Here is a 13,049-nt window from a genome sequence, read left to right on the forward strand (position 1 = left end):
TGCGCTGGACGTAACACATCAACGCACGCACAGGACACAACAAATGCAGGCGGGCCTCTTCCTCGCTCGCATGAGGTGGAGGATAGAAGGCTCCCAGCTCCAAATCCCGTGCCCTATAGGCGCCCCGGACCACCTTCGGAACGAAAGATGGATCCGTGCGCAACACAGCTTTGCTCCCATCACCCGTGATGAGAAAAACTGTCAACGCCCTCAGATCACTGACCCGCTTGCCCGACGTCAGAGCAAGGAGCAGCGCGGTCTTAATCGACAGCCACTTGAGAGATATCCGCTCCATTGGTTCGAACGGCGCTTTACATAGCGCATCCAGAACCAAGAGCAAATCCCAAGGCGGCGCCGCAGCCTTACGCACAGGGCGAAGACGGCGCGTGCCGGCCAGGAAGCGTTTAACCAGGGGATGCCCGAAAACCGTAGTTTTGGCGAACCCCTCATGGCATGCGGAAATAGCACACGCATACACCTTGATAGTGGATGCTGCCAAACCGCCACCATGACCCATCAGGTGCTGAAGGAATTCCAAAATCGCCTCGACCGAGCATGACTCGGGAGCGAAGTCCCTTTCCTCACACCAACGCGCAAAAGCAGCCCATTTGCCAGAGTAAACCAAGGCAGTGGAAGCCGCGCGCGCGCTCTGAATTGTACAGATCACGGCCGGAGAGAGTCCCCTATCAGACAATCTCCGCCGTTCAAGAGCCAGGCCACCAGCGGCCGTCCCAAGACTGGAGGTGCGCAAATTGAGCCCTCCGCCTGGGACAGAGCGTTCGGCCAATGAGGGATGTGCCACGGTTCTACAGTAGTCATGGCCATCACTTCTGCATACCATCTCGCCCAGTGGCGGTCCGGCGCTATCAGTATCACTGATGCACCCTCCGACCGCACCCTGGCCAACAATGGTAAAATCAGCCCCATCGGCGGGAAAGCATACAGCAGCGCCCCCGGCCAGGGGGCATGCGCGAACGCATCCACGCCCAGCGGAGGCTGGTCCTGCTGTCTCAGAGAGAACCAGAGGGGACACTTCGCGTTCTCTCTCGAAGCAAAGAGATCCACCCCTGCTCTGCCGAACCGGGTCCAGAGCTGAGCCACTACCTGAGGATGTAGGCTCCACTCGTCCGGGTGAGGCCCGCCCCGAGACATCAGGTCCGCCCCGACGTTCAGACGGCCGGCAATGTGCCGCGCTGTCAGTGACCGGAGATTGACATGAGCCCATCGCCACAGCGTTACCGCCAGACGGTGAAGCGCTGGCGAGCGGACTCCCCCTTGTCGGTTGACGTAAGCTACTGTGGTCTGGTTGTCTGACCGCACCAGCACATCGCGCCCCTGTACCAGGTGTACAAAGTGGCGCAATGTCAGTAGCACCGTCTCCAACTCCAGGAGGTTGATGTGGCGCCGTTCTCCGACGGCCCACAAACCACCTACGGCCTGGGACAGACATGTACCACCCCAGCCGCTTAGAGACGCGTCTGTGAAGACAGCGACGTGAGCCGACACCCTGCCTATTGGAACACCGTGCGCTATTACGCGCCGGTCCCTCCAATAGTCGAGGTCTGCTGACAACGACCCCGGCATCCGCACAAGGCGCCGTCTGTGCCTCACAGGGTCCAGACGAAGCCGCGCGAACCATCTCTGCACGCACCTCATGTGAAGAAGGCCCAGTGACACTACCACATGGGCGGCTGCCATGAGACCCAGAAGGCGCATGACCGACAGAACCGCGATCTTTCGAGAAGGACGGCAAACACTGAGACTCTTCTCCAGTGTTTCCCTCCTTGAATCGGATAGCCGTGCTCTCATGGCGCTCGTGTCCAGATTGATACCTAGGTAAACAATCTGACGGGCCGGCCACAGAGCACTCTTCTCCCAGTTGATTGCAAACCCCAGGTCGGTGAGATGCCGCACCACCGTGGCGGTATGCATCAGAGCCAACAAAGGCGACGGAGCCAGTACCAGCAGGTCGTCCAGGTACGCCAGGATCCTGATGCCCTGCCGGCGCAGTGGCCTCAACGCCGCCTCCACACAATTGGAGAAGGTTCTGGGGGCGAGCGCATATCCAAACGGGAGTCTGGTATATTCGTACGCCACACCCAGGTAGGCGAAACGCAAAAACTTCCGATGCCGATGAGCTATCGGTATGTGGAAGTAAGCGTCCTTGAGGTCTATGCTGGTGCAAAAATCGCCGGGAAGGAATGCCTCCAGCATTTGTCGCACCGTAAGCATATGGAACTTCAGATTCGCCACCGTTTTGTTGAAAAGGCGGAGGTCCAAAATTGGCCTCACGCCCCCCGTCTTCTTTGGCACGAGGAAGTAGCGGGAATAAAATCCCTCGTCCCTCTGGCCTGACGGGACCACAGTTACCGCTCCCTTCGCCATCAGTTCTGCAATCTCTGCTGACAGAGCGGCAGCCTGAGCGGGACGCGGTATCACTGTCTCCACTACGCCCATGAAGGGCGGTGGGGGGCAACAAAACTGAATGAGATACCCTTCCCGTAGAACACGCTGCAACCAGCTGTCCAGGAGACATCTCTCCTGCCAGACTGTGAAGCGGTTGGAAAGAGGTTGTGCCGGAGATCGCGGGAACAGATCGAGGAACCTGCCATAGTTCAATTTGGCCCTGACCGCCACCGGACAGCTGAGAAACTCTGCTGTCCTGGCCCAAGGCGGGCCACCCTCGAAAGGGAGATGAAAAATCCCCATTGGGAGTTCCATGTCCCTGAACAGCGCGAGAATGAATGGCATTCCTGTCAAGAAGCACTTCATTCACAAAAAGAGGAAGTGAGCCGACACCGTCCGCATTGCTAACAAGCCGCCGTCGCTCATCCCATTGAGAGAAAACGGCGGAGTGTTGCAATGCGGGAAGCCCCGCCTTCTCATTTGCATGATCTGGCAAGGTGCCGTCTTTCGCAGACCGACTAGACGGGACATGAGAGGCGGGCAGTGTTAAATAGCCAGCCGAGGCAGTAAACACGGAAGTATTCTCACTGACCGGTGAGCGTGAAAACTCTCTACCTGTCGAACACACAGGGAGAGGCTCGAACGCTCGGCCCGAATGAACGAACGCCGTCTGGGGGTCTAGCGCATCTTTTTCGCCGCTAAACCCCGCCAGCGGACGGTCCCGAGAAAACTTCGAACAGGGCAGTACAGCCATAGCACTTGGCCTGGGCGCACACATCCCCTCTGTTAAAAACCCAACCGGTCTGTTTAGAACAGGGGCGGCGAGACCTGCCGTGGTCAAATCTGACTTTCTCACAGAGGACCCGGCGGCTCTAGCCGAATATATTACATTCGCTGAACCGGCGAGAGCTGCGCGCGTCACGTCTGCTCTCTTTGCAGGAAAAGACTCCGCGGCTCGAGTCGGTTTACCAGCTGCGGCGAGACCTGCCATGGTCAATTCCGACTTTTTCACGGAAGACCCGGTGGCTCTAGCCGAATACATCACATCAGCTGAGCCGGCGAGCCCCGCGTGAGTCACGTCTGCTTTAGCAGGAAAAGACTCCGCGGCTCGAGCCGGTCTCCCAGCTGCGGCGAGACCTGCCGTGGTCAATTCTGACTCTTTCACAGAAGACCCAGCGGCTCTAGCCGAGAACATTACAGTAGTTGAAAAGGGAGGAGATGCGGACTGCACATTACAACCAGCTTGATAACGTTGCATCGTGTTTGTTTTATTGAACAGGGAAACTCGCTCACCGCCGCTCTGAACAGAGCGTGGTGTGGGCACAACACAGTCACGCATCTTCACGCACCGTCAATAGGTGCGCCTCTTCCTACCCCAAGCCGGAGGCGGAGCGGTGGGCGCGCTTGAAGACGCCGGACCGGTCCCGGCACCCTGGGCGGGGTAGGCAGGGGGAGGTCGCGGGGGAGGAGCCGCGTGCGCAGTCCAGGAGCCCGGGCGAGCCGGTCCATGGGCCGTAGCGGGGCGGGACCCCGTGGCAGGTTGTTTAGTCTTGTGTGTCCGCCGGCGCTTGCTCCCAGTCGCGGCAGCATCAGCCGGAGCACGCGGACGTGCCGGCACACTGCGCTCCCCCGGAGCCGCGAGGTGGCGAGCGAGGAGGAGCCGGTCCTGCTCCTGGCTGCGACACTGCTCCAGGATTTTAGACACAGCTGCCCCAAACAACCCCTCCCTACTGACCGGCGAGTTGAGGAGGACACTCTTGCTTTCCTCGCGCAGACGAGTCAGGGAGAGCCATAGGTGGCGCTGCTGCACCACCGACGTGGCCATCACTCCACCCAGACAGGAGGCGGAGATTCTCACAAGCTGAGCCACGGCTCCGGCGGCTTCGGCCATCTCCGCTCTCCTGTCTTCATCCATAGAGGGGGGGGTTTTCTCCGTAGCTAGCTGGCCGATGTAAATGGCCAGCATAGCAATGGAGGAGGAGGCAGCCACGGCCTGCGCGGCCAGAGAAAAACCTTTGTCGGCCAAGGACAGGGTTGTCTTGTCTTTGACGTCCGGCATGAGAGGCTTCCTGGCCGAGCCCCAGGCGGAGGAACCAGGCACCAGGACCGCTGCAATGTCGGGTTCCAGAGGAGGAGAGCCGACAGCTGCTACGTGAGTCCAGCCGGTTACCCTCGTAGCTCTGCTGAACTGGCGAAGCGGACCTCTGATGGCCAACGGCCGCTCCCATTCAGCCTCGACGAACGCCTCCAGGTCAGGCATAGCCGGCAGGAGACGAGGAGCAGGCTGAGAGGGACGCCCGTAGCAGACGGAGCTCCACAGTGGGAGCCCCGTAGTCGCAGCAACCTCCGGGACGGAGATACCGAGGTGATGCGCGGCTCTCTCCAGCAGCCGGGGCAGGTCGCGATCGAAGGAACCCCGCCCCGGGAAGGAGGCGCCACTAGCCGTAGTGGCTTCCGACGCAGAGAGAACCTCGTCTTCCCCGGAGAGCTCATCCTCATCATCCGTAGGCGCGAGGGAGGTAATCGGGGCCGCCGGTTGTTGCGGGGGCGCGCCGATGTCCTCGCCGACCAGCTGGACCAGACCTTCAGTCTCCAGCGGCGGCGGAGCGAAGAAATGCGCCCGGAGCATCCTCTCCATGGGGTCCAGGAGGGCGCAGATCTCGCAGGCGGGGGACGGAGCCAGACCCGCTCTGGCGTGCTGCGGCCCCAGACAGCGGAAGCAGAGGTGGTGTCCCACGTCGCTGTAGCGGGAGCCGCAGACACAGAAACGATCCGGCGGATCCATCGGCACCGGCAGGGGGTCATCTAGGGACGCCGCCAGGTCCGCTTGGGTCCGCTGAGTAGACATCTTCTGATCTTCTCCAGTAGCAATGCGAGCTGAAAATTTCGAAGGAGCAGATGTGCGGGCGTAGCCCGCTTATACAGTGGTGCACCGGACCTGGTTGGACACAGGTGCGTGTATGTTTTTTTCTTCAGTCAATGTAGCTAGCTGGGTTTCGCTAGCCAATAGGAGCTAGCCCTGTGGGGCGGAGCTCCACGAAATAGAACATCAGCGGCGACGATAGCAGTTCCAGAGGCGGTGGAGACAGCGGCGGAGATGGCAGCGGCTCCAGAGGCGGCGGAGGCCACGGCGGCATCTGATCCAGATGCGGCAGCGGCGACGACAGCGGCGACGGCAGATCCAGCAGAGGCGGCGGCGGAGACAGCGGCGGCAGAAGGAGCAGACGAAATGACACCATCCTCATCAGCGACGCCATCAGCAGCAGAGTCTGACCCCGATTTCATAGTGGTCAACAGCGACGACGTGATGTGGCTATCACAGGAAACCAGCCAACCAGTACAGGGAACCATACAGGACAGCTTTCCCAGCCACCCGGTGCCATGCATGGTGTCTGACACAGCCAGCCTACGCGCCGAGTTGGATGACGCTGTGGCTCAACTGTGCGGCCCAGCAGAGGAAGCCGGTGGGCTATGTAGTAAGGAAGGAGCTACACAAGGCAGCCTTCCTAGCTATCAAGTGAACCCCGATGACAACAGCCTCGATGATTCCTGTGGAGTGAACAGCAGCAGTGAAAGAGAGGGGGGTGAGTCCACACCTTTCCTGAATGTTACGTCAGATAATTTCCCAGTATTGGGTAAGAGGGAGAGAACGTCTCCAGGGACCAAAACGAAGGGTAAAAAGCCCAGAAAGAATAGAGATCCCAGGAAGAAGCCATTTCATTTATCATGAACTCGTGGCAAGTCACAGGGCCTCTCTTCTTAATGATGGCTATTAATATAGCAACATTAAATGTAAGAGGAATAAACTCCGTTAAGAATAGAGAAGAAAAGCTGAATGTTTTAAAGAACAGTAGTGCTGAAATTATTTTCACTCAAGAACTACATTCGAATTCTGTGGAAGATATTCAAAAAGTCAAAGACTTATGGACTCATGGCTGTGTAGAAATGTCTATTGGGAGTGACAAAGCTGATGGAGTCGGTATATTTTTCATTAAAAAATATGTGAATTAATACCAGGTCGTCTGTTAATATTGGATTGTGTTGTACGAAAGCAGAAACTGCGCCTAATTAATGTGTACACATCACAGAGCCGCAGTGATAAGATCAGACTTTTTCACAAACTAAAAGAGGTCTTATGTGGTGGATACAATATAGTCTTAGCGGGGGATTTTAATACAGTTACAGACATTAAAGATCGCATACCAACAACGCCTTTTAATCTACCACGTACAAGCAAGATTCTGAAAGAGACATGCGATATGTTCAAAATGAGAGATGCTTTCAGGGAGATGTATCCAGATGAGGCGGGTTTTTCACGTTTTGATCAAAGAATCAAGACACGCATAGATAGGATATATGTCTCTGATAAGATAAAGGTTCAGTCCTATAGAACAGAGGTGTGGGTAAACTCGGACCACTTAGCTGTAAGAGCATCAGTTAGCTTTGATAGTGTCCCCAGTCCAAGACAGAATAGCTGGAAGCTGAACGTGAATTGTCTAAAAGACCCTGTTATATTAAAGAGTGTCAGAAGGGAGATCGAAAGAGTCAAAGACTTACGAATATTTACAAAAACAAGCGTTGAGTTATGGGAGGAGTTGAAGAACAGTCTAAAGAGACACCTAATTTATAAATGTAAATTCTTAAATAAACAACGAAATGAAGAATATAAGGAATTAATGAAACTCTTTGTTGACATTAAATGTAGACCTAAGAGCGTTCCATTGACAGAGCAAGAAGAAAAAGATTTTGAGGAGATTAAGGAAAAGTTAATGAATTTTAATAATGAATATTCAAATACTATTAAAATGCATGCAGGTATAGCTTTTGATGAACCCGCAAATATACACAAAGTAATCAAGATGTACAAGGAAAGGAGCGACTACAAATGCATAGATTCGTTAAGAAATAGTGAAGGTAAAATTGTTGATACGGATCATGATATAAAGAAAGTTATAGTAGATAGTTTTAGCAAAATGTATGGAGCTGATAAGTCTAGTGGGGTGGAAGGTACGGAGGTTTTCCTCTCGGAATTACAGCTGACGCAGGTTGTCGATGGTGCCTCACTAATAAGGGTCATCACACCAGAGGAAGTCAAGCTGGCCATCTCCCTATTAAATCGAGGGAAGTCACCCGGCCCAGACGGACTCCCCACTGAGTTCTATCAATTTTTTAGCAAGGATATTGCTGATCTGTTGTCCTCCGCCTTTAATGAGGGTTTGAATAGTCCGACAGGAATGCATGACAGCTTCTATCAGGGTATAGTATCCATGATCTACAAAAAAGGAGATGAAAAGGATATAAGTAACTGGAGACAGATCACACTTACTAACATCGATTATAAGATCTTGGCAAAAATTATAATGACAAGATTAAGTAAAATACTAGACCACATAATTGAAAAAGAACAAACATGTGCTATTAAAGGCCGAGTTATGTGGGATAACTTAAACATGATCAGGGAAATGATATCGAAGCCTGACGAACCTGGCTTTTTCATAATAGGCTTCGACCAAAAGAAGGCATTTGATTTTATAAACAGAGACTACATGTGGAAGGTTTTATTAAAATATGGCTTTCCCCATGATTTTATAAACATGGTTAAGATGTTATATGCCAGGTCTCAGGTGGCTGTTAAAGTGAATGGAAGTGTGACCGAGTACATCAACATCCAGAAGGGAGTGAAGCAAGGTTGTCCGCTAAGCGCAGCTCTTTATGTTATTGCAATCAGTCCTCTTATACAGCGAATAAGAAATGATAATAGAATTGAAGGAGTAAACATGAATGGCACAAAGGTCAAAGTAACTGCCTACGCAGATGATGTGACTGTTTTTGTAAAAAATCTGAGAGAGTTGGACATAATAAGAGAGCACTTCTACCTCTATGAAAAAGCTGCTGGCGCACAATTAAACCACACAAAAACTGAGTGTACCTGGATAGGAGATGATAGTGCGAGGCCGCACATAGACCTAGAGGTGAAGGAGGAGGTTAAAATCTTAGGCATATATTTCAGTAATAAGGACTGCGCCCAACGAAATTGGGACAGAAAGGAAAAAGAGATATTGGATGTAACAGATAAATGGGGGGTCAGGGAAATTAGTTATAGTGCACGGATAGGTGTAATAAAGACTTTTGTTTTATCCAAACTGCTTTTTGTTGCAACAATCCTTCCACCACCCAATGCAAGCGTGGTAAGGATAAGCAAAATGTGTGTGAAATTAATCTGGGGAAACAACAGAGAAGTAACAAAAAGGTTTTTAATGTACAAAAGTGTGAAAAATGGAGGACTCGGTGCTGTCGATGTTGGTGCGAAGTTAAATGTAGCCTTCTGCAAAAACATCTCAAAAGGCATATCCCAAAAGGCCACCTGGGTGGGAGAGGTGAATAAGTGGCAAAGGTTAAGGGGTAAACGCAGGGAGTCCCAGCCTTATTATGTACTGGCTTATGGTGATTTTATTCACAAATATAAAGACCTGAATATTAACTGGATCACACAGTCAAATAAGGTGATTCATAACAGTATTACCGAATACCTCTATGGTGGGCCTAATATATTTAAAGACTGCTCACAGGAGCAAAGTGAACGTCTGGCGGAGATCCTGAACTCTGAACACATCTCCGGAGCAGTGAGGGACGTTATGTGGCTCACTGTTAACGGCAGACTGCCTGCGAGAAACGTGGTCAAATGGAGCTGTAATGTAAAGACCACAAGATGTCCGATGCCAACCTGCAACATAGAAAAAGAAACCATTGGGCATCTTCTTATAGATTGTGATAGATCCAAAACAATATGGCAAAAAATGAGCGACATAGGATTAAAGGTACCATGCCATAGAAGCACCTTATATAATAACTTTGACAGCACTGTAGAAGCCCATTTATTATTTTGGATATGTATTTGTATAACTGTTTTTAAAATATGGAAAACACGTTGTAAAATGACAACGGACAATATTTTTATTGATGCTGATGAGGTCTTCAGGAGTGTACGGACTGAACTAAGAAGAAGGAGAACCATGGACCTAAGGAAAGCATCTCCAGAACTGAACTGGTCACTCCTAAAACTGTGATGAACTTAAATACTGACAGGCCAACTGAAGCCTGAGAAGACCTATTCTATTTCTAGCAGCCTTGATCTTCTAGTAGGCCTTCTCACTTTTTAGTAAATAACCTTTATTTGTCTATCTGTAATATGTGTAAATGTATATATTGTGTCGGCATTGCCAAGTTGTGAATAACCTGTAACATGAAATTTACCTAATAAAATTAAATATACTGCGAAGTCCGCGCCCAAGAAGGGCTCTAAGAAAGCCGTCTCCAAGACCGCTGCCAAAGGCGGTAAGAAGCGCAGAAAGTCAAGGAAGGAGAGCTACGCCATCTACGTGTACAAAGTCCTGAAGCAGGTCCACCCCGACACTGGTATTTCCTCCAAGGCCATGGGGATCATGAATTCCTTTGTGAACGACATCTTCGAGCGCATTGCCGGAGAGTCCTCTCGCCTGGCGCACTACAACAAGCGTAGAACCATCACCTCCAGGGAGATCCAGACCGCCGTGCGCCTGCTGCTCCCCGGTGAGCTGGCCAAGCACGCCGTGTCCGAGGGCACTAAGGCAGTGACCAAGTACACCAGTTCCAAGTAAAGCGGCTGCTTTCCACGGCTCCAAACTACCCCAAAGGCTCTTTTAAGAGCCACCCACATTTTCTGTAAAATAATGCAATTCCATGGCGATTTAGATTGTTGGCTACTTTTCGTACATCTCGCAAACTGCAAATGCTGCAATTGGTCACCGAATGTGCATTTTGTTCTCCAATCTGCGATTGTAGAATTCTTTTTTACAATGTATATGTACCTCATCTTTCCAGGGATCAATAGTTATCGAAGTAGCATATAGTCCCATCTATAGCTAGATTGATCTCTAATTTTTGCTATTGCACCCTTTTTCCAAACTCCCGCCTCTGGAAGACGGCGAGGCTGGATCTGCTTCAATAAATGGTACGATGTGGAGCTCATTGCCTCAAACTGAAGATCTAACCCTACCTTTCAGTTTCATGCAAGTTTAAACAATCGATTTGATGTACTGTGCACTGTCATCCTTGTAATTGCATACTTATTCATCTAGTGTCGTTTGTTCATGTATATATTTTAAACGTAGTATTCAAGTCAAATTCAGTGTAGCCCGACTAGAAGGAAACGGAAGATTTCAGTACATAGGCTGTTTAAATAGGCTATGGACAGCATACTGAATATTGCAAGGTAATTTTGATATGGATGGGCAACAAACCCAAGTCTGGGATTTTTTTTTCTGTTTTCCTACAATTAAACAATTTCAACAGTGTTGGCGAACAAGCCATTCATTCCGGATTGTAGTTAATGTAGTTATATGCCAGTGTACAACGCAATGAGTATTTCGGAGCTCCTCAGATGCAAGCTCACGATTAATAAAAACAACCTTAATGAGCCTTGACTATTAATACCCGAGTTTCACTCAACATGGACCCATCGCTTTTAATTGTAGACGTGGGTGGCTCTTAAAAGAGCCGTTGGGTTGGTGGACTAAAGAAACGGTGAGACGATGCTTATCCGCCGAAGCCGTACAGGGTACGTCCTTGGCGCTTCAGAGCGTAGACGACATCCATGGCGGTGACGGTCTTTCTCTTGGCGTGCTCGGTGTAGGTAACGGCATCACGGATGACGTTCTCCAGAAAGACCTTCAGCACACCACGGGTTTCTTCGTAGATCAGACCAGAAATACGCTTCACGCCGCCACGGCGAGCCAAACGACGGATTGCAGGCTTGGTAATGCCCTGGATGTTATCACGAAGAACCTTGCGATGGCGTTTCGCTCCTCCCTTTCCGAGTCCTTTGCCTCCTTTTCCGCGGCCAGACATTTTTTGACGGTTTTCTTTTCAATTGTTCTACACGAAACCTTCGAGTTGACTGTTCAATTCTCGAAACGTGGCCCGTCTATTATGTCGAAAATGCGGATGTGATTGAACACAGGGAGAGCTCTTTTCTGCTGGGCGGAGCCATGGAGGTATGATGAGACGGCATTGAAAATGGCTGCCTATTCATTTCAATGAAAGTTGCTCACCGGCGCATGAAGCCATTTGACTTAGGCTAGTGGCCAAAGCTCGGTATTGCAAGTCACGTGACGGCATGCGGCCCAAGACCTATTCCCCATGATTTGTGGATTATGATAAATAGGGATAGAAAAGGAAAACAAAATGTTTGTATTCATGGCTGAAGATGGTCTGATACGACCGAAGCGGTCCTTTTTTTGTGTGTTGTCACATTAAATCACTTTTTATTTGTATCCTGAGTGCCTCCTCTCTTTTTTGTCAGTGTGCGGGCTTTTTCTTCTATTTTTCCTTGATCAGTGCATTTGGGCCCACGCACCTGACTTAGATTTGAATCAGCCTCATTTTAAGAGCGCCAACTTTTCCTTCAGTTTGAACAGTATGCAAGCCAGCAGGTTCTCTTTTTAACATTAGTTTCAATGTTTCACCTATGGGATGCGCATGCGCGACCCTACGACGGAAGCTTTTATACAGCGTCTGTCGTGATAGGTCAGACTGGCAGTGCATGACAGGAGGCCCCACCCTCCGAGGTTATATACCTGAGTCACAGCGCCAAACGTCATTTTCGGTTTCTTCCCTGTGAAGATTTGTGTGAACCTATGTTCTATTTTGTGGAGCTCCGCCCCACAGGGCTAGCTCCTATTGGCTAGCGAAACCCAGCTAGCTACATTGACTGAAGAAAAAAAAAAAACATACACGCACCTGTGTCCAAACAAGTCCGGTGCACCACTGTATAAGCGGGCTACGCCCGCACATCTGCTCCTTTTTCAATTTTTCAGCTCGCATTGATACTGAAAGAAGATAAGAATGTCTACTCAGCGGACCCAAGCGGAGCTGGCGGCGTCCCTAGATGACCCCCTGCCGGCGCCGATTGATCCGCCGGATCGTTTCTGTGTCTGCGGCTCCCACTACAGCGACGTGGGACACCACCTCTGCTTCCGCTATCTGGGGCCGCAGCACGCCAGAGCGGGTCTGGCTCCGTCCCCCGCCTGCGAGATCTGCGCCCTCCTGGACCCCATGGAGAGGATGCTTCGGGCGCATTTCTTCGCTCCGCCGCCGCTGGAGACTGAAGGTCTGGTCCAGCTGGTCGGCGAGGACATCGGCGCGCCCCCGCAACAACCGGCGGCCCCGATTACCTCCCTCGCGCCTACGGATGATGAGGAAGAGATCTCCGAGGCAGACGAGGGTCAATCTGCGTCAGAAGCCACTACGGCTAGTGGCGCCTCCTTCCCGGGGCAGGGTTCCTTCGATCGCGACCTGCCCCGGCTGCTGGAGAGAGCCGCGCATCACCTCGGTATCTCCGTCCCGGAGGCTGCTGCGACTACGGGGCTCCCACTGTGGAGCTCCGTCTGCTACTGGCGTCCCTCTCAGCCTGCTCCTCGTCTCCTGCCGGCTATGCCTGACCTGGAGGCGTTCGTCGAGGCTGAATGGGAGCGGCCGTTGGCCATCAGAGGTCCGCTTCGCCAGTTCAGCAGAGCTACGAGGGTAACCGGCTGGACTGACGTAGCAGCTATCGGCTCTCCTCCTCTGGAACCCGACATTGCAGCGGTCCTGGTGCCTGGTTCCTC

The 13,049-nt window shown here is 51.7% G+C and overlaps 2 protein-coding genes across 2 annotated transcripts; one reads left to right on the forward strand and one right to left on the reverse strand.

The window, feature by feature from the left end:
- Window positions 1-5,503: 5,503 nt before the first annotated feature.
- On the forward strand, window positions 5,504-10,043 carry LOC311321574 (histone H2B-like; the record flags this gene model as incomplete). Its single annotated transcript, XM_084453569.1, has 2 exons — window positions 5,504-5,743; window positions 9,687-10,043. The coding sequence occupies 2 exons, from the start codon at window positions 5,504-5,506 to the stop codon at window positions 10,041-10,043; spliced, it is 597 nt and encodes a 198-aa protein (XP_084309695.1).
- A 937-nt stretch (window positions 10,044-10,980) lies between these two features.
- Window positions 10,981-11,292, reverse strand: LOC311321898 (histone H4; the record flags this gene model as incomplete). The annotated part of the gene is made up of 1 exon (XM_084453912.1): window positions 10,981-11,292. The coding sequence occupies one exon, from the start codon at window positions 11,290-11,292 to the stop codon at window positions 10,981-10,983; it is 312 nt and encodes a 103-aa protein (XP_084310038.1).
- Window positions 11,293-13,049: the final 1,757 nt, after the last annotated feature.

The sequence above is a fragment of the Borostomias antarcticus genome (genome assembly GCF_949987555.1).
Source record: "Borostomias antarcticus genome assembly, chromosome: 19".
Lineage (NCBI taxonomy): Eukaryota > Metazoa > Chordata > Actinopteri > Stomiiformes > Stomiidae > Borostomias > Borostomias antarcticus.